We start from the raw sequence: 24,932 nt of genomic DNA, 5'->3' as shown, positions 1-24,932 counted from the left end.
GAGGCCGAGCGGCCCAATGGGCGGCGGGCGCGTCGCGCCTGCGCAACGGGCGCTCGAGCGGGCAGTGCGGAGCCGCGGGCCCGAGGCGGAGCGGAGCGATGGAGCAGGGATACGGCGGTAGGCGCGGGGCGGGCGCGGGGCGCTGCGGGGGCGGCCCTGCCCCTTCCCGCCACCGGGGCGGCGGCTCCGGGTTCCCTTCTGCCTCGGCGGTTGCGGCGGCGGTGGGAGGAGGTGGGGGGGGGGCTCCGCCGCTGCGGGAGGCGTTGTGCCCGCCTCCCGTGAGGTGGCGCGGCCTGTGATTGGCTGCGCGCCGCGCCGCTCAGCGTTAGGGCGCCGCTGATTGGTGGGCGCGTTGCTCGGCGGGGGGGGGTCGTTGCTCGGCCCCCCCGCGCTGCGGCGGAAATGGAGCCGGTCCCATTTCTGAAGACGACACAAAATGGCGGCGGCGCCTGCGCGTCCCTCGCTCCCCCCGCCTTCCCCGCCGGCTGCGGTTCCCGGGGGGCCCCCGGTTCCCTCCCCGGCTTGGCTTGGGGGGGAGCGGCTGGATCATCCCCTCCTGGGGTGGCTGAGCTCCCCTCTTCCCTCCCCGGGCACCGGTTCCACACAAACTCCTCCGGGAGAAGCAGCAGCAACCGGGAGGGAACGGGAGCCGTGTTGGGGCATCAGCCGCAGCCCCGCCAGGAGGGGCTCGCGTGTCCCCGCCTCGGGTCCCTCCCGCGCGGTCTGTGCCCCCCGAGGTATTTTCCTCCACAACGTACAACCCCAGCCGGTTAAACGGCGTCAAATCGGGCGTAAAGAAGCCGGTGGGAATGCACCGAAACGGCCTGGAAAGGCAGCTCCAGTCGGGAAGGTTCATCCACCGGCGTCAGGGAAGCGGTTTGTGTGTGGAAAAACCCGGGATCCTTCATCAAAGGTTCGTTAGTGTCGGGGCCCTCCCCGGCTTCTGCCGCTTAACGGCTCTTCAGGCTCTGGAACAAGGCTGGTGGAGGTGGGAAGAAATGCCCCAAATCGGAGTTTGTCACGGGAATATTGGCTGTTTCAAAGCCCTCGATGAAGTTGAGTTGGATGTGAGGTGAGGAGGAGCTCCCGGATCTCATCCCAGCAGCCGTGCTTGGAGCCTCCGTCCCCTTCCCGCTTTGCTTCCATTCTGCTCCAGGGACACAAAGGTCCCAGGAGGGCGATTTTTAAAGCACTTCCTTGGTTTTTATAACAAAACTCCAACTGCAGCGGGGTTTTTGTGAACACCACAGCCGTGATGCCCTTTCTGCCTGTGCTTCGTCCTGCTCCTCACGCCCTGCACGGAGCTTTTCCTGCAGGGGTCATTCATAATTCATCCCAACGTTGTGTTGATACAAACCTGTTGACAAGTTGGCTCTTTCCAGGCTGGTGTCTTCTCAACTTGGTGGAGCTCTGGTGCCTGGCAACAAATCCATCATGCCTTTAAATGCTTTGAAAGTGGGGTTTTTGGGGGCATCAAAATGAGGTGAGAAACTGTGATAGGATTAAAACCACCCTAAATGTGCATTTAATCATCATCTGTGAGTGCTCTCTTTACTGAGTCTGGATAGACAGCTTGGAAGAGTTTATGAGGCTGAAAATTATTCCAGAGGAAGATTTTGTTGGCTTAAGGATGTTAAAAAGCTGCTTAGAGCTGAAATCTTCCCCTCACCTCACAGAACTGTTAGTAGATTCAACCCCTCAGCAGTCTTGTTGTGGGGTTTTGTTGTTATATAGTATAAAACCAAAGCTGTTCTTTCAATTCTTAGGCATTTGGGGTTTTATAAACCACCCTCAGGTGGAGGCAGCCCAGTTCAGAACCAGCCCCTTCATTCTTCCTGTTGGCAATCATGCAGTTCCACACAAGCGGGTTTTCGGGAAGAACATCTTTTACATCCCAGCCTTGCCTTGGAGTGTGGGATGTGTGGATTTGATGTAAATACTTCATGATTCCAGCAGAAAGCCATCTTTGTTCTCCCTGGATAAAGTCCTTTGTTGAAATAAGAGAACCTTGGACCTCTGCTGCTGGAAGGAATTGCTTCCTGGGCTGTGGCTTTTTCTTCTGTGCGTGTTAAAATTAATTTCTCAGTGCTTCACATAGACTGAACAACTGAAATCTCTTGGTGCTGCTCCATCATCTCTGGATTCATGCTCCACTTGTGCAAAGAAAAACGAATCCCAAGCAGTTTTTCCAGCTCTGGGAATCCTGTCCTGGGAATAAACTGCAAGCCAGGACTCATGGTGCACTCAGCTTGATAAAATTCACCACTTGGTGCCTTCCAAGTTGTTTTTTTCCTGCTCTGCACTTGATTTTGTGCAGACAGATAAGGGGATGATGATGAATTCCACTGATTTATTTTTTTCCATTCTGGGAATGTTTAGGGATGTGCAGAACAGATGAATGCAACCTCTGGACATCAGCATGGAGTCATTAATACCCAAGTGTCTCATCAAGGAGGGTTTTAGTCTTAATCTTTCATTTCAAAATGAATTGAACTCTTAATTATCACGTTCTTGAGGTGTCTTGAAAGCTTGTGGTCTTTGGAATAACTTGGATTTCTTCATTCCTTGAAGGAATATGGGCTTCCAGAGAGAGGTGTTGTGAAATGTGGGACTCTCTCAAGAAGGAAATGTGTTTCAAAATGAGGAGGTGTTGCCAAAAAAAAGAGAACTTTGGAAGATAAAAAGCTTTAAATTTAATCTTTTAAATGAAAGAGAAATTGGGGGTTGTCTCCAAAAAATAAAAGCTTGGCAAAACTGGATGTTTCTCCAGAAAATGGAAAAGCTTTGTGACCTTGGGGGCTGCTGCCAGAAATAGAAAAGCTTTGTAAGATCAGGGATCATCTCCAAACAAAGAGAAAAGGCTGGAAAAACTGAGGAACCCTCCAAAAACATGAAGAAAAGCCTTTCAAAATTATAGAATCGCAGAGTGGTGAAGGTTGGAAAAGACCTTAAAGACCATCAGGTTCCAAGCCCCCTGCCATGAGCAGGGACACCTCCCACCAGACCAGGCTGCACAAGCCCCATCCCGCCTGGCCTTGGACACCTCCAGGGATGGGGCATCAACAACCCCCTTGGGCAACCTGTTCCAGCACCTTCCTACCCTCATGGTGAAGAATTTCTTCCTGATGTCCAACCTAAATCTCCTCTCTCTCAGTTTAAAACCATTCCCCCTTGTCCTGTCACTGCCCTCTCTGGTGACAAGTCCCTCCCCAGCTTTCCTGGAGCCCTTTCAGGCACTGGAAGCTGCTCTAAGGTCTCCCTGGAGCCTTCTCCTCTCCAGGCTCAACACCCCAACTCTCCCAGCCTGTCTCCAGAGCAGAGCTGCTCAGCCCTCCCATCATCTCTGTGGCCTCCTCTGGACCCCCTCCAACAGCTCCGTGTCTCTCCTGTGCTGGGGGCTCCAGAGCTGGACCCAGAACTTCAGGTGGGGTCTCACCAGAGCAGAGCAGAGGGGCAGAATCCCCTCCCTGGCCCTGCTGGCCACACTTCTTGTGATGCAGCCCAGGACACAACTGGCCTCGGGGCTCCAACGCTCACTGGGGGCTCCTGTCCAGCTTCTCATCTCCTCCCACCCCAGGTCATTCTCCTCAGGGCTGTTCTTCATCCATTCTCCACCCAGATCCTTCTCCTCAGGGCTGTTCTCCCCTGAAGTTTGGCAAAATCAGGGACAGCTTCCCAAAAAACATAGAAGTTTGGCAAAATCGGGCTGCTTCCAAAAAAATTGAGAAGTTTGGGGTTGGTGCCAAAGCTAGAAAGGCTTTGGAAAATTGGAGGCTACTTCCAGAAAGATCAATTTTGGCCAAATTGGTGCTGAAAAGCAGCTTAAATCTTTAAAGAAGAAGGAAATGGGAGGGGGGTGTGTGTGATTCTTTTTGGCTTGTGCAGCTTCTTTCTCAGCCAGGAATGTTTGGAGGGAGAGTTGCTGAAGGGAAACTCCTGATCCAGGAGAGAAACAGGGAGAAGTTTGGAGTGTGGGAATTATTTGGATCCATTGTGGGCATCAGCAGCTCTGCTTGTGGAACAGCTGATTTTTCTGATCAGAACAATAAATCAAGATTTAAAAAAAAAAAAAAAAAAGGGTTTTCCTGCAGAGAAGTGGCAGCCAAACCTCTGGGAGATATTCCAGCAGGACACCCAGTGTGTTGCTTTGGAATTCCGGGTTTAATTGGGGTGCTCCTGAGGATTTGTTGGATTTGTTCCTCTAGTGCCCCTGGAGTGGATAGAATTGTTGGCTGAGCTCTGTGAGTGTCTCAGGGATCACTGCAGGAGGAGGCTGAGTCCACCTTGGAAACCTGGGAGAAGGTTTCAAGTGGATAGAAGGTTGATTTTGGCATGGAAAACAAAATGTAAAGGAGCTGGAGAAGTGGTGCTGGGAGTTCCTGTCTGTCCTGGCCCATGACTGCTGCTCCCACCTGGAGACAAAGACTGGAGTGAAGCCTCCTTAGCCCAAATCCTGCACTTAGTGCCAAGGAGTGGAGGGATCCATGGATTTGATTGGCTCCTGCAATAGCCTGTGGTCCCCTGAGGTCACATACCCCGTAGATGTTCCCTAGGGAAAAGGCCACTTTGGGGACATAACACAATGGAAGTAGCCAGTTCAGGTCTTGGGGTGATTTATCCCCTGAATTTTCTCTCTCAACAAATCTTTGCACCCTCTTTCCATCCAGCACCTTTTACAACTCATTTCTCTTCCAAACAACTTTTTTTTTTGGTTGAGTTCTTTTTCTTAACTCCAAACATCTTGACCTTTAGATGCTGAAATAATGAGAAAGAAAACCCAGGGCTCACTTCATCCTTGTGTCCCAAACAAAAAAAAAGCAGAATTGCAGCTGCAATTAAAGACTTTATTGTATCTAGAGTCACTTCAGGGAAGCAGCAGAGCCCTGATCCTGCTTTTTTTTTTTTTTTTTCCTGCAGGTTATGGCACCTGGAATACTGGGGCTGCCAACACCCAAGGTGAGTTTTGGTGGGTTAAAAAAAGGCTATTTTAGAAGAGAACTGATTATTTCATCCTTCTAGCCTGAATAATGTCAGAATAATTTTTTTTCAGTCTTTCTTTACATGTTTTAGTGACCCCCTGCTTGGTTTCGGTAAAAGCTTTCTCTGACATATTATGATGTGCTGTGATTCCCAGTATCCTGTACTGGATGAACTGGTCACAGCCCTGCCTGTAGTTAACATGGTGCTTTGCCACAAAACCAGGTGTCCTGGGAGGCTCTGAACTTAGGGCTTTCACCTTCCTACTTCTCCCCAGCCTGACCAGGACCAGCAGTCCTGCAGGGCTGCAGACCAGCAGTGCGGATCCTCCTCAAAGAAGCAGTTAAAACCAACAGTTAGGGAGTTGCTGTGATTTTACTGCTACCCCAGGGGTTTTGTGGGATAATTGGAGCCCTTTTCCAGTGCAGATGTATGAAAATATCTCAAAAAATAGATTTTAAAAAAGTATCTGTTATTCAGTTCATTTTGATAATTGGCTCTTGGAAGTCTTCCTCCCTTCCCTTCTATCCCTCACACCCCTCTTTCCCCTCACACCCCTCTTTCCCCTCACACCCCTCTTTCCCCTCACACCCCTCTTTCCCCTCACACCCCTCTTTCCCCTCACACCCCTCCTTCCCCTCACACCCCTCCTTCCCCTCACACCCCTCCTTCCCCTCACACCCCTCCTTCCCCTCACACCCCTCCTTCCCCTCACACCCCTCCTTCCCCTCACACCCCTCCTTCCCCTCACACCCCTCCTTCCTCCTTCCCCTTTCCATGCAAAAGGATCCATCATTCTTACCAGCTATCAGTGACTTTATATCAATATTTATTCTCTGAACTTGTTGCTTCTGTAGGAGCTGAAGCTCTTTTCTCTTTGCCTCCTTCAGGTACTTACGGGACGAACGCCACAAGCTGGCAAGGTAGGAGCTAGAACCCTTCTTTCTCTCTGGTGTTGGGGTGTCCTGCTCAGGCCCTGGAGTTGGAGCCATTTTCCAGCTCCATCAACTGTCTCCACTTGGAAGTTGGTGGAGATTCTGCAGACTCAGACCTTTACCTCCCCCTTACTTGTGGCTTTTCCCCTTGCCCCAGACCGGGGCTGGTTCTGTCTGAGGCAGCAGCCCTGTCCTGCTGACAGGCTCAGCCTTCGGCTGCTCCCAGCAGGAATTGGAGCCTGTGGCTGAGGAGGGTTCATGTCTTTCCCATTCCCAGTTCCCGTTGCTGGGGCCCAGGCAGCTGCCTGCACCTTCACACGGGTCCTCCTGGCACCATGCTGCCACTCCCCTCAACCAGCCATGATTTGCTTTCACTAAATTAACTTTTCCTCTGGGAGCAATTAGTTAATTGGCCTCAATTTAGATCCTGGGGCTGCTTTAAGCTGCTCTTTATGCATTCCCAAGTGAGATTACTTTAGGAATTGTTACTCCTCTGGTCCTCTCAGGATCACACCAAAAGCTGCACCTCGGGCTGTGGGTTCAAACCTCCCAGTTAGACTCACTGGTGAAAATGAGGGTGTTTCTTTTCTTCTATTAATCCTCTTTTTTTGTTAAGCCTGGATGTCCCAGACAAGGATTCATGCTGAGGTGGAGCTGAAAGGCTGTTCCTGCCCAGGGGACCTTGGAATTTAAATAAAACCATGAGTCACAGGCAGATGGGGAAGACAAAGGCACAATGAAGCTGTGGTGTCTTGCCACAAGGTCTTCTGATTCCATTTTTTCATCCTGGTCCTATTTTGCTGGATACACAGTGATGGGCCCATCCACTTGGGGGGTTTTGTGTCATTTTATGAGGCTCTGAGACACAAATAGCTCAGGATCTTCTCCAGAGGTTGCAAACACCACCAGCAGCACAGTGGTTTTCGGTAGCTTAAAATCAATCAAAGGAGGAAATTCCTGGTGATTTTAGGGTTGGACAACAAGATTCTTTGGTATTTCTCACTTTAAAAGGCCAGGTTTCTTTTAAAGGAGGTAGAACCCAACTGCAGCCTGGCCTGGAAGGATCCCCTGGCATCTAACTTGTTTTTCCTGATCCCTGTGTCTATGATATTGTATTAATTAGTATTCCTTGGGATATTAATATTCATGGGGGTGATGGTGGAGGAGAAGCTCCACATGGGCTGGCACCATGTGCTGAAGCCCAGAAACCCCCCGTGTCCTGGGCTGTGTCACCAGCAGTGTGGGCAGCCAGTTCTGGGGTCCCCAACACAAGAAGGACAGGGAGCTGTTGGAGGGAGTCCCGAAGAGGCCACAGAGATGATCCAAGGCTGGATCAGTTCTGCTTTGGAGATAAGCTGGGAGAGTTGGGGTGTTGAGCCTGGAGAGGAGAAGGCTCCAGGGAGACCTTAGAGCAGCTTCCAGTGCTTGAAGGGGCTCCAGGAAAGCTGGGGAGGGACTTTGGCCAAGGGCAGGAGGGATGGGACCAGGGGGGATGGCTTGAAACTGGCCGAGGGAGCTGGAGGTTGGACATGAGGAGGAAATTCTTGGCTGGGAGGGTGGGGAGAGCCTGGGCCAGGGAAGCTGTGGCTGCCCCATCCCTGGCAGTGTCCAAGGGCAGGTTGGATGGGGCTTGGAGCAACCTGGGCTGCTGGAAGGTGTCCCTGCCCATGGTGGGGTTGGATCTAGATGATCTTGAGGGTTCCTCCAAACCACTTCATGCTTTTATTTCCTTTCCTGCCAGGCTATGAAGGCTACGACTACTACAACACCCAAACCACAGCCGCCAACACAGCTGCCACCTACAACTATGCTGCAGCCACCTCCAGCAGCTGGGAAGCCCCCAAGCCCTCAGAGCTGGCCATGAACCCCGAGGTGGCCACCATGCCCGTCACCTCTTACGGCGCTGAGGCCGCGGGCAGCGAGAACTCGGATTCCATCATCGCCAAAATCAACCAGCGCCTGGACATGCTGTCCAAGGAGGGCAGCGGCGGCACAGGGGAGGGCATGGAGGACCAGGAGAGGTGACTGTGCTGCTTCTTAATTCTTTTTAATACTAAAAAAAATGGTTTTCAAGGCCTGTCAGGTCAGTTGAAGCTGTTGTGATGGCCTGGGCACCACCAGTATTATATCACAGTCAGAGAAAACGTCTTGACAACCTCTTGTCACTTGTGCCCTGTGATAGGACAAGGGGCAATGGATTCAAACTGAGGCACAGGAAGTTTCACCTCAACATGAGGAAGAACTTCTTGACTGGGAGGGTTTCAGAGCCCTGGGCCAGGCTGCCTAGGGAGGTTGTGGAGTCTCCTTCTCTGGAGACTTTCAAGACCTGTCTGGATGCCTTTCTGAGTGACCTTCCCTAGTTTTGGTCCTGCTCTGATGGGGCGGTTGGTATCTATGATCTTCCAACCCCTGATATTCTATGATTCTGTGAGAGTCCTCGGGGTGGGCAGGGACCTCTGGAGATCACCCACTGTCACTCCCTGGAGAGCAGGGTGACCTCCAGCAGATCCCACAGGACCCAGCCAGGTTGGGAATGTCTCCAGAGCAGGAGACTCCACAGCCTCTCTGGGCAGCCCAACATGAAACAAATCTCCAGCCTGGCACCATTTAACCCAGTGGGAAGAAAAAAAATTAAATATATATATGTATGTATGTATGTAATTACTGAGCAGAAAGAGGGAGGCAGAGGGAAAAAAGCTGTTCAAAGAAGCCTCAAGAAACCTCAAAACTATGAATAAAAAGTTTCTGCAAAGTCTAGGGATTGAGTCAATGTTGGAACGTGCTTCTAATGGTTGATGTTTAGATCAGATCTGTTACATTTGGGGTATTTTATATAAAGACTGTCAGGGGTGTGCACACGCTTTTGGGGCAGGTAAAATACAAGCATCGAAGTTTATTTTCCAAGAACCCCAGGTCATGGAGCTGCTGGAGAGGGGACAGCAAAGGCCGCCAAGGGGCTGAGGGGACTGGAGCATCTGGCCCGTGAGGAAAGGCTGAGGGAGCTGGGGCTGCTGAGCTGGAGAGGAGGAGCCTGAGGGGGGGTCTCCTCAAGGCTGCTCCAGATCTGCAGGGGGGTCAGGAGGGTGGGAGCAGGCTCTTCTCAGCAGTGTCCAGGGCCAGGACAAGGGGCCATGGGCAGCAGCTGGAACATGGGAAGTTCCAGCTCCCCAGGAGGAGGAACTTGTTGCCTGGGAGGGTGGCAGAGCCCTGGGCCAGGCTGCCCAGAGAGGCTGTGGAGTCTCCTGCTCTGGAGACATTCCCAGCCCAGCTGGTTCCTGTGGGATCTGCTGGAGGTGACCCTGCTCTCCAGGGGGTGGCACTGGGTGATCGCCAGAGGTCCCTTCCCACTCCACCCGTCTGTCACTCTGTGTTTTGCTCCTGAAATAATAATTGAACTTGGTAAGAGTTCCTGAAGAAATGACTTATTACTCCTTTTTTTGCCATGTGATGCTGGCTGTGCCCTCAGAGGAGGAGCTGAGGGGTTATCCCCATTAATTCCCACTTGGAGGTGCAGCTCTGAGACCTGGAGAAGGGGGATTTCCCTGGGGAAGCTGTTGGGATCTGCTCTTCCTCTGGGACAACATAATCCAGAGTGATTTAGTGCTGCAAAGTTCTGACATGGCTGTGCACTAAAACATGGGGTTCAGTCCATTTTTAACACCAACTTCTGCTTGTCAAGTACTTTTGGAGGACTTTAACACTTTGACAAGTTAATTTTATCTTCAAAATGTTTTTTGCTGCCGCGATTGGGTTGTGACGGGTTTTTCTGTGCTCTTGAGATTTCTGAGAGCTTTGATTTCCAAAAGAAGTTGCTTGAAGTGTTTTTCAGTGGATGAAAATGTTTGTCTTTTCCTGAAATTGGAATGTTATCAATCCAATTACACAGGTTAATTAAAACGCTGAAAAGTGACCTCAGAGCAGCCTCCCAGTGCCTGAAGGGGCTCCAGGAAAGCTGGGGAGGGACTTGGGCCAAGGGCAGGAGGGATGGGACCAGGGGGGATGGCTTGAAACTGGCAGAGGGAGCTGGAGGTTGGACACGAGGAGGAAATTCTTGGCTGGGAGGGTGGGGAGAGCCTGGGCCAGGGAAGTTGTGGCTGCCCCATCCTTGGAAGTGTCCAAGGGCAGGTTGGATGGGGCTTGGAGCAACCTGGGCTGCTGGGAGGTGTCCCTGCCCATGGTGGGAGTTGGATCTAGATGATCTTTGAGGTCCCTCCAACCCAACTCATCCCATGATGTACTTCCTGTCTGACCCTTCTCTCCCCCACAGCTCCTTCAGGTTTGAGTCCTTCGACTCATACGACTCAAGGTCTTCCATGAACGACCGTGACCTGTACCGCTCTGGCTACGACTACGGGGATGTTGGAGGTGACCGGAACGATTCCTTCGGGAGCCAGTTTGACAACCGCCGGGATCAGTCCCGGAACCGCGGGAACAGCTACGGGCTCCTGCGCGGCCGGGGCCAGAACCGCGTGCAGAACCGCGGGCGCCTCAACGCCTTCAACCGCAACGACCACTTCATGCCCTCCTCCAGCTCCGAGCGCCTCTCGGCTCGTTGGAACGAGCTGAACTACATGGGTGGGCGTGGGATGGGGGGGGCCGGATCCAACAGGCTCCCTTCCCTCTTTTCCCAAGCCCTCGTTCCTGACTACGGCGACTACGGCGATTACAGCGACTACGGCGACTATGGGGATTACGGGGATTATGGCGACTATGGAGATTATGGTGACTATGGAGACTATGACTATGGCATGATGGGGATGTCAGGCATGGGAATGGGCCGGTATGGGAATGTGCCCTATGGAATGGGCAGGCAACGGAACAGAGACCGGATGGGGGCCATGCCCTGGCACATGAACGCGCTCACGGTGAGTCCTCACCTGCTGGGTTGGGTTTGTTTCTTGGTAAAATTGCTTCTTGCTTGGGTTTGGCTTGTGCTGGAGAAGCCTTAGTCTTAATTCCATCCTGCTTCTGAGGTGGAATAATGAATATGGGATAGACCAGAGGGTCACCAAGCTTGTTGTGCAACCATTGGCTCCTCAAATGGAGGCTCTGGATGCTTCACCCCTCCCCAGTCTTTTCAGGGGTCACTAACCCAACTATAAAATCCTTTTAGAGCCCAAAACAAGTCTGCAGGGGGATGAGACTTCCAGCTTTTTGAGGATATGGAGCAGAGGGATGGAATGTTTGGTTATTTAAGCTTTTTTACATCCCTCAAGTTAATTGATACAGAATCATTCTGGTTGGAAAAGACCTTTAAGATGCCTGCAGAAACGCTGAGGAGGGACTTTGGACAAGGGCAGGGGAGTGATGGGATGAGGGATAATGGCTTGAAACTGGCAGAGGGAGCTGGAGGTTGGACACGAGGAGGAAATTCTTGGCTGGGAGGGTGGGGAGAGCCTGGGCCAGGGAAGTTGTGGCTGCCCCATCCCTGGAAGTGTCCAAGGGCAGGTTGGATGGGGCTTGGAGCAACCTGGGCTGCTGGAAGGTGTCCCTGCCCATCCAGAGGGGTGGAACTGGATGACCTTTAAGGTTTCTTCTGGCCCAAACCAGTCTGGGATTCTGTGATGGGGACAGAGGAAAAACAGGGAGGAGACCCATGGCCCTGATCCCAAGGATCTTGTCCTCTTGGAGGAGAGCCTGTGAGCTCAGGAATGAACCCCCAAGTTGGAACTAGATGATCTTCAAGGTCTCTATCAACCCAAACCATTCCATGATTCTATGAAGATCACAGTATCCCTAGTTGGAAAAGACCTGCAAGACCATCAGGTCCAACCACTACCCTAACTCTGCCACGTCCACCACCAAACCCTGTCCCTGGGCACCACATGTGTCTTTCTAGATGTCTCCAGGGGTGGTGGCTCAGCCACCTCCTGGAACAGCCTGGATCACCCAGTCCAACTCCTGCCCCAGAACAGGACAAGCCCAAAGTTCACACCATGTCCCTGAGGGTGTTGTCCAAGTGTTTATTGGATATTGTCAGGCTCAGTGCCATTCCTGCTTCCCTGGGGAGCCTCTTCCAGTGCTCCAAGGTGAAGGAGTCACACCATAACCACAAGTGATTTCTTCCCTCTTCAGCCCAAGAGAAGAGGATTCCGGAACCGCTCCGGGGGCCGCTCGGACGGGGAGGGAGGAGGAAGGAAACGGAAACAGTCGCAAAGCGGCGACGAGCCCGACAGCAAACAGGCCAAGAGCGACAGCGAGGGCGACGACAGCGACAACGGTACCAGCCTGTCCTGCCTCTGACCACCCCTTTCCCCACCCCCTGTTTGGCCTGTTGTACCTCTCGGCTATCGGCAGGTGTCACCGTGTCGGGGCTGTTCTGTTCTTTGTAGTCGTTGGTGTCACAACATTGCCAGGAGTGCACAGGCTTCCTGGTCTGTGTGTTGTGCACCTGGGATCAAATTTCATGCCTGAGGTTGTAAGAGTTTCCAGCAGAGGCTGATGGGTGAGGAGAGACCAAGAAGCTGTTTGTGGAGTTCTGAGCTGTGAGCACAGGGATTGTGATTTATTAGGGGGCCCATGGAGAGCTAAATGGGAGAATAGACACCCCCCTCACTCCCAACACCAGCTTCTTGACTTATTCCAGTGGGATCTGCTGTAGATAAGGGATAGTGGGCACAAGGACAAGGAGCTGCTGGAGAGGGGACAGCAAAGGCCACCAAGGGGCTGAGGGGACTGGAGCATCTGGCCCGTGAGGAAAGGCTGAGGGAGCTGGGGCTGCTGAGCTGGAGAGGAGGAGCCTGAGGGGGGGTCTCCTCAAGGCTGCTCCAGATCTGCAGGGGGGTCAGGAGGGTGGGAGCAGGCTCTTCTCAGCAGTGTCCAGGGACAAGGGGCCATGGGCAGCAGCTGGAACATGGGAAGTTCCAGCTCCCCAGGAGGAGGAACTTGTTGCCTGGGAGGGTGGCAGAGCCCTGGGCCAGGCTGCCCAGAGAGGCTGTGGAGTCTCCTGCTCTGGAGACATTCCCAGCCCAGCTGGTTCCTGTGGGATCTGCTGGAGGTGACCCTGCTCTCCAGGGGGTTGGATTGATGATCTCCAGAACTCTCTGCCAACGTGATGACCACTCTGTAACTTCTCTTTTGTGCAGCAGATGAGGGCGAAGGAGAAGAAAAATCAGGAGATGAAGCTGACAAAGGTGTAAGTAACCTTTTATTTTATTCATCTGTGTAGTAAATGTGGAAATACTGAAACATTTGGGCAATTTCTGTGGGTCAGAATCTTTAAAATCTCCCAGAAACACCGTTTTGAGCCCAGGGGTTGGAATGATACTTGCTCGTTATCATTTTATTTCCCTGTGCCCTTCAGCTGGAATGATTGGCCTGGGAAGTGCCTGAAAATCCCTTGTAGGGGAAAGGTTTTGGTCCTGCACCTCTGCTTCTGGCCAGGCTCAGATTCAGCTCAGTTAGAGCTGAATCCAAATTAGTGCTTGGTTTATTGTTGGTTTTACTGGTGACCTTTGGGGCAGGGTTCCTCAGAGCAGCAGCTCAGCTGCCAGGTATTTAAATTGTGACAGTGGGAAGTGCTGAGCAGCCCTGACCCACAACGAGGAGAGGCAGAAAATTACTCTTTTCAGGAACATTTCTACAAATGGGTGTTTCATCCCCAGCTGACACTGCCTGGGGGGTCTCTGGGGAACTTCCAGTCACACCAGCATCTTCTTGTGTTTCTCTTTTCCAGGAGAACGGGAACTGGGGACATTTGGTGGATGAAGGTGGAGTCTTAAACCCTGTTCCTGGGATGATCCTGCCCCAAATCCATCTGCTTCACCTTCTGGGTGCTCCTACCCAGAGTTCTCTGGTTTCTTTGCCCCCACGGTGTTTGGAGGATGAGATGTCCTCTTCTCACAGAGCAGAAAATACCATCATTCTCCCTGGAGGCTTCAGCCATGAGACAAACCTTGTTTGATTTTGATTATTACTTTCCAACAAATGGGACTAGGTGGAGGTGTTTTCCAGCACTAATGTCACACCCCATGTGGTCTAAAGCAGCTGAATCCATCTCAGTGGGTTTGGGATTGGGCTTTTGTGGTAAAACACACCAGCCCCACCACCTTGTGCCTCCTGCCTTTGGGCACCTGGGGAAAACCACCTGTAGGCCTTTTCTTGCTGCTTTTGGGTTGGTTTGGGGGATTGAAACAAGAGGGGGTTAAAATTCCTCCTGAAACTTCCCTCTGATGCCCGAGTGTCTCTGGGCTACTTCCCCTAAAAACATCCCAGGTGAATTATTCCCTAACTCACAGCTTTTTACCCCAAAATATTGCAGGGATGAATTCAGCTGAATCCTTAGATCTATTTTTTGCTTTCCCAAGAACTGTCAAGGATTTCTTGGGAAGGCAACATGAGGGATATATCCAGAAGCATCCCAAGGAAGCCAGAGCTGCTCCTCCAGCATCTCTGCTGGCTTTGGTGTCTTCTCTTCCCTGAGGAGCTTTTCCAGCCTCATGAAAGGGGGAAAAAAATGAGGACTGGGGGAGAAGGAGAAGCTCATCCCAAGGAAGGGAGGCAGAGAGGTGTGGAAGTTGGGACTTCCCATTCATAGCTTGTCCTGTTCTACTACAAAGACTTGGAAGTTCCTGTGGGATGTTCAAGGAGGGTTTGGAGACCTTGGCAAGAAGCTGCTGCTTCCCTATGGTTGGAAGCTGGGAGGGGGAGACCAAAAGAAATGGTGACTTCCCAAAGCTGAGAGTAAAGAGGAAACTGAGGGCTTGGGGTCCCAGGCAGCACCGTGGAGGCTGGGAACACAATCATTCCTTTTGCTTTCCCCCGGCAGCATCTGGAGATGGTTGCGAGGATGATGATGAGGAGGTGAAGAAGAAGAGGGAGAAGCAGCGGAGGAGAGATCGGATGAGGGACCGAGCTATGGACAGGTAGGGAAAAGGAGAAGATGGACCATTCGTGGCAAAATACTGGCATGGGGGCACAGATGTGGGATAACTCTGCTGGGGGGAGTGGAGGGGTGTTCTGATTTCACAGAATCACAGTTATTGAGGGTGGAAAAGACCTTCTGAGATCATCAAGTCCAGCCTCTGACCAAACACCACTTCTCCAGACCATGGCACTAAGTGCCACCTCCAGCCTTTCCTGGAGCACCTGCAGGGACGGTGCCTCCACCACTTCCCTGGGCAGTCCATTCCAATGTCTGATCATCCTTTCCATGAGGAAGTGCTTCCTAATGTCCAACCTAAACCTACCCTGGAGCAGCTTCAGCCCAGGCCATGTTACAGGTTGCCTGGGAGAAGAGTCCAACCCCACCTGAGCACAACCTCCCTTCAGGTGGTTGTAGAGAGTGAGAAGGTCCCCCCTGAGTCTCCTGCAGGCTAAACAACCACAGCTCCCTCAGCCTCTCCCTGTAAGACTTTCCCTCCTGTCCCTTCACCAGCCTTGTTGTCTCCTCTGGACCTGCTCCAGCACCTCAAGATCTTCCTTGAACTGAGGAGCCTGGAACTGGATGTTTCAGTGGAGTTTGTCCCTGTTGGTGGTTTATGGCTGTTCTATGAGGAGAGCACTGATGTGTTCAGTAGGTCCCTCAGAGTATGGTTAGGAATCCAGGAGAGTGTTCTAATCATAGAACCATAGAATGGCCTTGGAAGGGACCTTTCAAGGTCATCTAGCCCAGCCCCCCCAGCAGTGAGCAGGGACCTGTTGAACTAGAGCAGGTTGCTTGGAGCCCCATCAAGCCTGACCTGGAACCATCCTTGCAGGGATGGGGTCTCCACCACCTCTGGGCAACCTGTGCCAGTGCTTCACCCCCCTCACAGCACCAAACTTCTTCCTCACGTGTACTCCAAATCTGCCCTGCTCTAGTTTTAGCCATTGCCCCATATCCCATCACTCCTGCCCTTGTCCCAAGTCCCTCCCCAGCTTTCCTGGAGCCCCTTCAGGCACTGGAATGTGCTCTAAGGTCTCCCTGGAGCCTTCTCCTCTCCAGGCTGAACAATCCCAGCTCTCTCAGCCTGTCTTTGTTAGAGAGGTGCCTCAGCCCTCAAGTCATCTTTGTGACCTTTCTCTGGACTTGTTCCACCAGGTCCATGTCCCTCTTGCATTGGGGGCTCCAGACCTGGACCCACTTTTCCAGGTGGGGTCTCCCAAGAGCAGAGCAGAGAGGGACAGTCCCCTCCCTGATCTACTGCCCACGCTGCTGGTGACAGCTCACGATCTGTCTCTCTGGGCTGCAAGTGCTCATTGCTTATATCGAGCTTTTCACCCACCAGTTGCCCCAGTCCCTTTCCCCATGACTGCTCCATCACCTCATCCCAGTCTGTTGGTAGCTCTGGTTGCTCCTACCCAGGTGCAGGACCCTGCACTTGGCCTTGTTGAACCTCAGGGATTCAGCTTGATCCACTTTTCCAGCTTGTCCAGATCCCTCTGGGTGCCATCCCATCCCTCTGGATCACATCCTGCCCAGTGGTGTGTCAACCACACCACCCACGCTTGGTGTCATCTCCAAACCTGCAGAGGATGCCCTCGATCCCACTGTCCATGTCCTTGACTGGTCCCAGTAAGGACCCCTGGGGACACCACTTGTCACCCCTTTCCATCTGGACATTGAGCCATTGAGCATTGCCCTCTGGATGCCACTATCCAGCTAATTCCTGCCATGTGGAAAAGTGAATGGTGGTTAATCTGTGCAGGTCCTGCAGCCATGATAAAGATCCATGAGAAGGTCAAACTGGGAGGAGAGCACTTGGAAAAACTAAGAGGCAGAAACTTACCAGGGGTTGGGGATAGCCTCGTGGGGTTGATCTGGTTCCTCACCTCTGGTGTGACTGCTCCTGGTAGGATCCAGTTTGCCTGTTCCGTCTGCAAGTTTCGCAGCTTCGAGGAGGAGGAGATCCAGAAGCATCTCCAGAGCAAATTCCACAGGGAGACGCTGCGCTACATCGGCACCAAACTGCCGGACAAGACCGTGGAGTTCCTGCAGGTGGGTGGGGGCTGCTGGCTCAGCCCTTCCTGCTTCCCTGCTGGGTTAGCCGGGATTCCAGGGGACATCCAGGCCTGATCACTGGGGATACCCAGGCACTGTTTGGGATTTCCGGGCCTGATCACTGGGAATATCCAGGCCTGATCCCTTGGGATATTCAGGCCTGATCATTGGGGATATCCAGGCTTGTTAATTTGGGATATCCAGGGTTGATAATTTTGGGATATCCGGCCTTGATAATTTGGGATATCCAGCCTTGATAATGTGGGATTTCCAGGGTTGATAATTTGGGATTTCCAGGCTTAATTTGGGATGTTCAGCCTTAATTTGAGATATCCAGGCTCAATAATTTAGGATATCCAGACAATTTGGGATTTTTGGATTTAATTTGGACCTTCCAGCCCTAATAATTTGGGCTCTCCAGGCTTGCTCTTGTCTTCCCAAAGTCACCTGAGAGCTGGAGGGGCTGCAGGTTGATCCAGACGAGCTTGGCCGCGTCGCCGTTGTCACCACGTCACCCGCTGACGTCAGCGTGACGTGGTTTCTCACCAGTCAGGAGGGGAAGTTAATTGTATGAATTTGATCAAAAAGGCCAGAAGTTAATATTGCAGAAATGGTCTTTGCCAGCTCAATGTCTAGAGCTGAGGAAGGTGAGAATACAGACCAGGGAAGGGATATCTTTTGGATAGCCCGTGTTTGCCTTTTGGGGGCATATCTCAAGGATTTGGGGTCTCCCACAAGGAACCTGGTGGTGAGGTGGAAGTGGGTTTCTCCTTGGCTTCAATTTGGATATTCCCAGCTCTTGATCTGCCACTCAAGGATCTCAATAGGTTCTGAGGAGGACAGTGGGTCTTGAGGACAGCAAGTCTTCTCCTCTGCCCTTTAAGTGTCTCAGTGGGTTCTGAGGAAGACAGCGGGTCTTGAGGAGCACAGCAGGTCTACTGTGCCCCTCGAGTGTCTGGGTGGGTCATGAGGAGCACAGCACGTCTTGAGGAGCACAGCGAGTCCCCTCTGTTCCTTGAGTGTCTGGGTGGGTCGTGAGGAGCACATCAGGTCCCCTCTGCCCCCCCAGGAGTACATCGTCAACCGCAACAAGAAGATCGAGAAGCGGCGCCAGGAGCTGACGGAGAAGGAGGGCACAAAGCAGAAGCCAGATCCCTTCAAGGGTGAGTGTCTGTCCTGTGTCCAGAGAGCAGGGGATGCTCCAAAGCGGGTCAGCAGCACAAAAAGGAAGGAGTTCACTTAGGCTCCATTTTGGATCCTTTTTTTGCCAACTTTGAGCAATAAATCCTGGTGGTGGGTGCGGAGGAACGCCCGTCATGGTTCCAAGAGCAGCAGCGACGCTTGTGGGCACCAAACTGGAGTGACCAGGGAAAAACTGCCAGGAATTGTGGGGTTTTGGGGTTGTTGGGTTAATGCAGATGGAGCCTGGGTTGATTTTAATGTTAGAAGAAAGTGGCAGAGTTGATTTGATGGGTCAACAGTGCTGGTCCCCAGTGTGGGCTGAACTGGAAGTGATGAGGGGGCTGGGACATTGGAACAGGTTGCCCAGGGAAGCTGTGGCTGCCCCATCCCTGGAAGTGTCCAAGGGCAGGTTGGATGGGGCTTGGAGCAGCTTGGGCTGGTGGGAGGTGTCCCTGCCCATGATAGGGGGTGGGACTGGATGATCTTTAAGGTCCCTCCCAACCCAAACCAGTCTGGGATGCTGGGCTTCTATGACCAGAGTTCAGTTGAGCTGCACATTAGTTAAAAAATCTGACCCTGAGGAGGAACCCAGAACAGTAGAAGCCCCCGTTGTCCCACCTTTATCCAACACATTTTTGGAGGGACGGGCTGGTTCTGGATAGAACTGAGTAAAACGGTTCTTTGGCCCTCAGACTGTTGTCCCCATCTCTCTTCCCTTGGGTTCTGGTTGGAATTATCTGGTTTAGAGCAGAATAATTCTCCTCCCCACCTTAGAGGAATGTATCAGGGGTTTTTTTTTTGGTGTCTTTGGAAGCCAAAACTGGAAGGAATATAGGGGCTGACCTGGCCGTGCTGAGGGGTGGGGGTGGAAGGGAGGATCACCTCCCTTGTCCCTGTGGGTGATTCCTGGGCCTGGCTGCAGGGATTGGCCAGGAGCATTTCTTCAAGAAGATTGAGGCTGCCCACTGCATGGCCTGTGACATGTTGATCCCTGCCCAGAACCACCTCCTCCAGAGGCACCTCAGATCTGCTGACCACAACAGGAACCGCAGGGTGAGCCATCCTGCTCCTTCTAATGGGCTCTGCCGGGGTGGGGGGACGTGTCCAGGTGCTCCAGGTTTATTTGCAGCTTCCAAAAAACCCCTCAAACCATCTGGGATCACACCATGAGATGAAGCCGCTGAGCTGGGAGCTCTGAGGGGTTGTGGGAAGATTGTGGGGTTTGTCCTTCTGTAGGGAAGCATGAGTGGATGAGAAGTGGGAGGTGAATGGAGATCCAGCCTTCAGCGCAGGGGTTTTGGTGTCTGACATCCCTGGAAGTGTCCAGGGGCAGGTTGGATGGGGCTTTGAGCAACCTGGGCTGGTGGGAGGTGTCCCTGCCCATGGTGGGGGTTGGATCTAGATGAGCTTTGACATCCCTCCAACCCAAACCATTCCATGATTCTATGAATGTCCTGGACTTGATCTCAGGGTATTTAGGGGGATGGTCCACCTGTTGCAGCTGACGCGTCCTTCAGGGCTGGTGTTAGCAGAGGAGGTGGGTGCTCCCTCGCAACCACTTTTTATGATGTTTTCTGGGATCTGAGGTCAGGTTTCCCAAACCCTGGGAGAAAGGAAATAGAAACTCTCAAGCTGAGCTCCTTGTTTGAACTCTTCCCTGTTGGAACCTTGGGTTCCTTTGCAGATGGCTGCTGAGCAGTTCAAGAAAACCAGCCTGCACGTGGCCAAGAGTGTCCTGAACAACAAACACATTGTCAAGATGCTGGAAAAATACCTCAAGGTGAGTGAGCAGGAGACACAGCGGCTGCTGCCGCGCAGCGGAGCCGCCTCCGGCCATGGTGACCGACGCTTCGCCGCGCGACGGGGACAAGCGTAGGTCCCACCTGCTGCCTTTTTTTTTTTTTTTTTTTTTTTCTCTCTAAATGGTGGGTTTGGTTTCTTTCCTCTTTCCACCACTTCTCCTGGTGTTTTTTTTTCCTGACTTTGAACTCGCAGACGGGACCTGCTCTCCTTCCCAGGCGCCTGTAGATCAATTAATGAAACCATCCAAAACGGGAACATAATGAAAGAAACCAAACCAGCCAAAGGAATTCCAGGTTCCCACACCCACCCTCGAGCTCTGGCCTTGAGGGGACACACACACACCAGGTCTCCCCCAGCACAGAGAAGTGAGCGTGTGGGTCGGGAAACCACCGCTTGGGTCCCGCTGGGATTGATTCCAACATGGAGTCCCTGACCTGTGACCCTGCCTTGGGGTGGGATAATTGGGACCCCGTTTAAGGAGCCGGGCTCCGCGGCGCTCCTGGCAGCTTGACCACATGACTGAGCACCCCAAGGAGGGGGAAATCCCATTGAAACACCCTCATTAGTTCCCCCCCCTTTTTTCCTCCTCTTCCCTTGGGAAGTGGCAGAGAACCCTGAGCTGATCTTCAGAGCCGAGACGGAGCACGAGGAGGAGAGGTCAGGGTAGGGTTCGTTTATCCCAAACCAGCCTTTGGAATGCCAGAACGAAGCCTGGAAGGCAAACACAGTCTTCAGAGCATGGGGGGTAAATGGCTCCGTGCGGGAACGCCGCCAGCCGGGGCGGTTATTCCCGGCCTGGAGCACCGGCGGATCCGGTGGCGGGTTTAACGGGATCCGAGAGAGAGGAGAGGTGGGAACCTCCCCCGCCGGGCGAAGATGAAACGAAGCTTTTGGCTCCTTGTTCCCTGGGAATCCGGGAACAGCCCCAGGATCCTGCAGGAGAAAAAACCCCTTGTTTGCAACCAGGGGCAGGCAGATGCCCTCACACACCCTTCCCCCCCCGACGGGGGAGCAGATGTTGCCCCTCGCCCACCGGCGGCACGGTTTGATTTCTGGGCTAACCCTGGACGGAGCTGGTTCTCCTCAAGCCCAGTCTCTGCTATTAAAAAAAAAAATCTTCCCCCAAAAAAAACCTAACAAAAAAAACTGCGACTCCACCCTCTGGGTCCAGTGAAAAGAGACGTTGAGCGGAGGGTCTGTCGGCGGAGGACGGGGCCTCTCTCCCCTCAAACCGGCCTCTCATACACGTTGAACAGGAGGGTGAGATAAAAAACCCTGCGGTACCCCCAGGAGCAGAGAGAGAGAGAGAGCCAGGAGCCCTCGGGGCTGTGGAGGTGCAAACCTCTGGGATCTCTCAGAGAAATCTAAAAAAGAATTAAAATTTAAAACTAAAAACAAATAAACCCCCCCCAAAAGACTGGAACCACTCAAGTGCAACTCCATCTACCCCTGCCAGGGTCCGCAGGCACGTCCACATCTCCTCATGATCAACGGTATCAAAGGCTGCCGGCAGATCTAAATGACTCGGCACGGGCCAGCGGCAGGAGGAGATCCTCGGATCCATCCCAGCACCGTCTCCGTATCATTCCCAAGGTGCAAAACCAGGCTGAAAAGGGGTGGAGGAAAATCAGGATTGCAGGTAATGCCAAGAGCCGCCCCGCCATAAATGTCCTCGGCAAAGCTTCCCCCAGAGGGAGGCCGGAGACGCAGGGCGGTTACTTAATCAAGACTTGGCCGCATCAAGAGGTGATTTCTTGACCATGGGCCTAAGGATTCCTCCTCGGAGGGATGGCGGGACACCTCGCCCTTCCCAAGGGAAGCTGTGACAGTCTCCACCACGAGTGGACTTCACCTCCCCCGGCAGATTTTACCGGCGATAACGGACGTTGGGGTCCAGATCGCGAGGTAGAGCCAGGTGTGTGATCCCCCCTTCTCTCCGTGGCCTCCGGAGGTTGGGATCCTCAGCCAGAGAAGATGAACGTTGAGGTTTCTCCTCCACCTGCATGGATCTTCTCAGCCAACCTGGTCTGAATCTCTGATCGAGGCAGATACTAACCCCAGGGTGGGGAGGGAATTAAAAAGAGGAGGAAGGGTCTGGAGAGCTTTTATTTTTCCCTCCTGTTTTTCCAAGCAAGGAAATCTCTCCCCCCTGCTGTGGTCGATCAGATTCCAGGCGAGGTTCCTGCCGCTGCTGGCGTGCCGAAGGGAGGGAGAACTTTGGGAATGTAGCAGCAGGGATTGTCCTCGGATGGTGACAGCAGGGTGTGTGTGGGGCATCTCCTCTGGCAAGGTCCAGGCCTAGGGCAGCAGCACCACGACTTGTGCCTGCATCTCTGCTCCTGCCACGGGAGCAGAATCCCTCGGGAAGCGCAGGGGAGCGGTGCTGGGATCCGCCGGCGGCCTGGATGCAGGTAACGAGGTCAGAAATCAAACCTAAAAACCACGTAAAACCTTAAACCAAAACACACCAAATCTGGAGGGTCTTGGTGTTCCCAGAGACCCCTCCAGGCCGGGGGCTGCGTCTGGATTCCTCCATCTCCCGAAAAGCACGTAAAGGCGGGATGGAAACCTGGAAGCGTCGCCGCTCTTCCCAGCGAGGGAAGGGGAATCCGGCTGCGGGGCCGGAAGGTTGAGGAATTCCTTTTGGATTTTAATAATCTCTGTTAAACCCAAATTCCTCCCGAGCCAGGAGCGGGGCCGCTGAACCCCAGCACGTCCTTGGTGCAGGAGCTTTGTTTTTTACCAGTTCTTTCCACTCCTTCCAGGGGTGGGATCTTTTTTTTCCCGGGGTTCTCTCGCTGCAAATCCTTTGGGATTTTCCACGCTGGACTTTTTATTCCACCATTTTAAGACATCCATCGCCACGCTGGTTTTGGGCTGCGAAAAAAAAACCCTCTCCCTTGTTATTCCCAGCGGCTCGATGACTCTTTGTCTCTCTCCCATCTCTTTTTTCCACAGGGAGAAGATCCCTTCACGGATGAAATCACAGACCAGGATGTGGAGGAAGGTTTGGAAGGTGGAGACGGCGCCGTGGAAGGAGCCACCGAAACCGCTGCTGCCGCCCCCGAGGTTGCCCAGGAAGGAGAAGGAGGATTGGAAGAAGCTACAGAAGCAGCGGAAGCTTCCGAAGAGTTTTCCAAACAGGAAGAATTCCTTAAAAATCTGGGGGAGCAAGATCAGCCCCCCAAGCCGCTGCTGATGCCCCCGTTCCTGCAAGATGACGAGCTGGAAGCAGAGATGGCGTCGGAGGCGACGTCGGAGGTGACGTCGGAAGCGGCCGCGGCACCTTTGGAAAGTGCCGAAGAACCACCTGCTGTTCCTGAAAATCCTCCCAAATCAGCTGTTTCCCCCCAAAATGAAACTGAGGGTCAGGCAGGCAAAGAGGAGGAAGAAGAGGAGGAAAAGGGGAGTGCAGCGGCAGCAGCCGAGTGCGGGGAGGAGGAGGAAGAGGAAGAGGAGGAGGAAGAGGCTCCCCCAGCGGAGCCGCAGCCGGAATAACTGTGAATATTTGTGTGAAGGTGATGATGTAATCCCTGATTTTTGATTTCTTAACCTTTTCTTTTTTTTGAGCTCAGGGCCCGAAAGTGGCCGATGTTGGTTTTAATTAAGGGGAGGGACCTGGTTGCTTCGTTAGGGGGCAGCCCCGGCGCTTGGTTCATCTCGTTGAGTTTGAATTTCACTTTGTTTCTGCCAGTTCTGGTTTGGTTTAGGAGGAAAAGCCCAGGAAGCAGCAGCTGCCCCGGAGACCCCACCCTGGGGGGGAGGTTGTGTTGTTTTTTTGGGGGGATTTTAGAAAGAAATAGGAAAAAAAACCCCACCAATAATAATGAAATAAAAGTGAGGTTTGGAAAAATGAATAAAGGTGATGATTGGATCCTGGCGGCTCGTTGGGTTTGGAACATGGGATGGAGCCCTCGTCCGTTCCCCCCCCCAAGTTCAGGGAATTCCTCAGTGTAGGAAATTCCTCAATTTAGGGAGTTTTTATAGAGTTATTTCTCAAAACTGGGAATTTTTTCCTCTTGGAAGACACCCTAGTTTATCTTGTCGTGAGTTTCTTTCAGCTTGGAGGGGGGTGGGGATTGACTCAGGTGACCAAAGTCATTGAAAACCCTTTTTCTGGCAACGTGTAGGTTGTGGCCAGCCCTTCCATCTCCAAACCTGCTTCCTAAAGCATTTGCCAAAAAAAACCCCCACCCATGGGGAAGTGGTGACAGGGTTGTTGCCAATGTACAGGGCTGAGGGGGACCTGGAGACTATGCTTTAGGCATTCACCAAAAGCCTTTTTTTTCCCCAAAACCACCCCCTTACAGGTCCAAAAAACAGTTTTCTGTCATGCAACCCCCCCATGCTGCAGCTACCACGACCCCCCAGGGTGGTACCCCCCCCCCCCAACACCACAGGCAGGTGCTCATTCATGCACTGAGCTCAGCCCTGGTCTCAGCCTCCCTTGGTGCTGGGATGGGGGGGTTGGGTGTGACCCCTCCCCAGGCAGCGTCATCTTCTCATTGTCCCCTGTCCTCCCCCCCGATGATGTCACACCCCAATGTTTCTCCTACCCCCTGCTGCTCTGCTGCCAGGCACATCCCTCCTTTGCCCCCAACCCTGGGCACTGCACCCCTCTATCACCCCAGTGCCCCCCTGGGGTGACAACCCCCCTGTCCCCATGAATTGCACCCCAAGACCCTCACGTTCCCCTCAGGCACCCCAGGACCCCCATTGCACCCCCACTGCTACCACCTCCCCCACACGCATTGCCCCCCAGGACCCCCACACTGCACCCCCTTGTGCCCTGCACCCCGAGCCCCCCCCCGGACGTGTCCCCCCCTGCTGTACCCCCCGGTGCGCCCCATTGCCCCCCCCCCCCCCCCATTCACTGCACCCCCCGTACAAGACCCCCCGCCCCTCCCCCCCCGTGCCAGACCCCCCCCCGGTAACCCCCCCCCCACCGTACCCCCCCCCCCCCCCCCCCGGAGCCCCCCCGCCCCGTTCCGCGCCTTCCCGCCCTGCTCCGGTGACGTCACGACGCGGGGCGCCAGGGCGGGGCCCGGGGGGCGGGGCCCGGGGTGCCCGGCGGGGGGCGGGGCCTGCGCCGTGACGTCAGGCGCAGCGCGGTG

At 53.5% G+C, this 24,932-nt stretch overlaps 1 protein-coding gene and 1 long non-coding RNA gene across 6 annotated transcripts in view; one reads left to right on the top strand and one right to left on the bottom strand.

Annotated features, from left to right (window-relative positions):
- The window catches only part of LOC127395136 (uncharacterized), a 90,455-nt gene that overhangs the window by 12,854 nt on the left and 52,669 nt on the right, over positions 1-24,932 (bottom strand). The gene's annotated exons all lie outside the window — the stretch shown is intronic.
- Positions 30-23,692, top strand: AKAP8 (A-kinase anchoring protein 8). 5 transcript variants are annotated; one of them, XR_007891732.1, is made up of 15 exons: positions 30-117; positions 4,918-4,956; positions 5,868-5,900; positions 7,654-7,933; positions 10,180-10,777; positions 11,988-12,132; positions 12,998-13,045; positions 14,680-14,776; positions 16,689-16,830; positions 17,903-17,996; positions 18,938-19,068; positions 19,700-19,795; positions 21,275-21,457; positions 21,950-22,229; positions 22,777-22,862. XR_007891732.1 is itself a non-coding variant. In XM_051641584.1 (13 exons), exons 1-13 carry the CDS (start codon positions 99-101, stop codon positions 23,314-23,316), a joined length of 2,259 nt encoding a protein of 752 aa, XP_051497544.1. In that variant the 5' UTR covers positions 30-98; the 3' UTR covers positions 23,317-23,692. The 5 variants fall into 5 exon arrangements, 3 of the variants coding, with proteins under 3 accessions (XP_051497544.1, XP_051497542.1, XP_051497545.1); XR_007891733.1 differs by lacking the exon at positions 21,950-22,229 and having other exon boundaries at positions 22,777-22,859; XM_051641584.1 differs by lacking the exons at positions 21,275-21,457; positions 21,950-22,229 and having other exon boundaries at positions 13,001-13,045; positions 22,777-23,692.

Source organism: Apus apus, chromosome 29 (genome assembly GCF_020740795.1).
Source record: "Apus apus isolate bApuApu2 chromosome 29, bApuApu2.pri.cur, whole genome shotgun sequence".
Classification (NCBI taxonomy): domain Eukaryota; kingdom Metazoa; phylum Chordata; class Aves; order Apodiformes; family Apodidae; genus Apus; species Apus apus.
The sequence above is the reverse complement of the archived record's forward strand: the minus strand, read 5'-3'. Positions and strand labels throughout refer to the sequence as shown.

What these genes read in the sequence shown, in the direction of transcription:
- AKAP8 (XM_051641582.1), top strand. An exon ending in GGCACATGAACGCGCTCACG is followed by an intron (nt 10,778 to 11,987) that starts GTGAGTCCTCAC and finishes TTCCCTCTTCAG; the next exon opens with CCCAAGAGAAGAGGATTCCG. An exon ending in GGGCGACGACAGCGACAACG is followed by an intron (nt 12,133 to 12,997) that starts GTACCAGCCTGT and finishes TCTTTTGTGCAG; the next exon opens with CAGATGAGGGCGAAGGAGAA.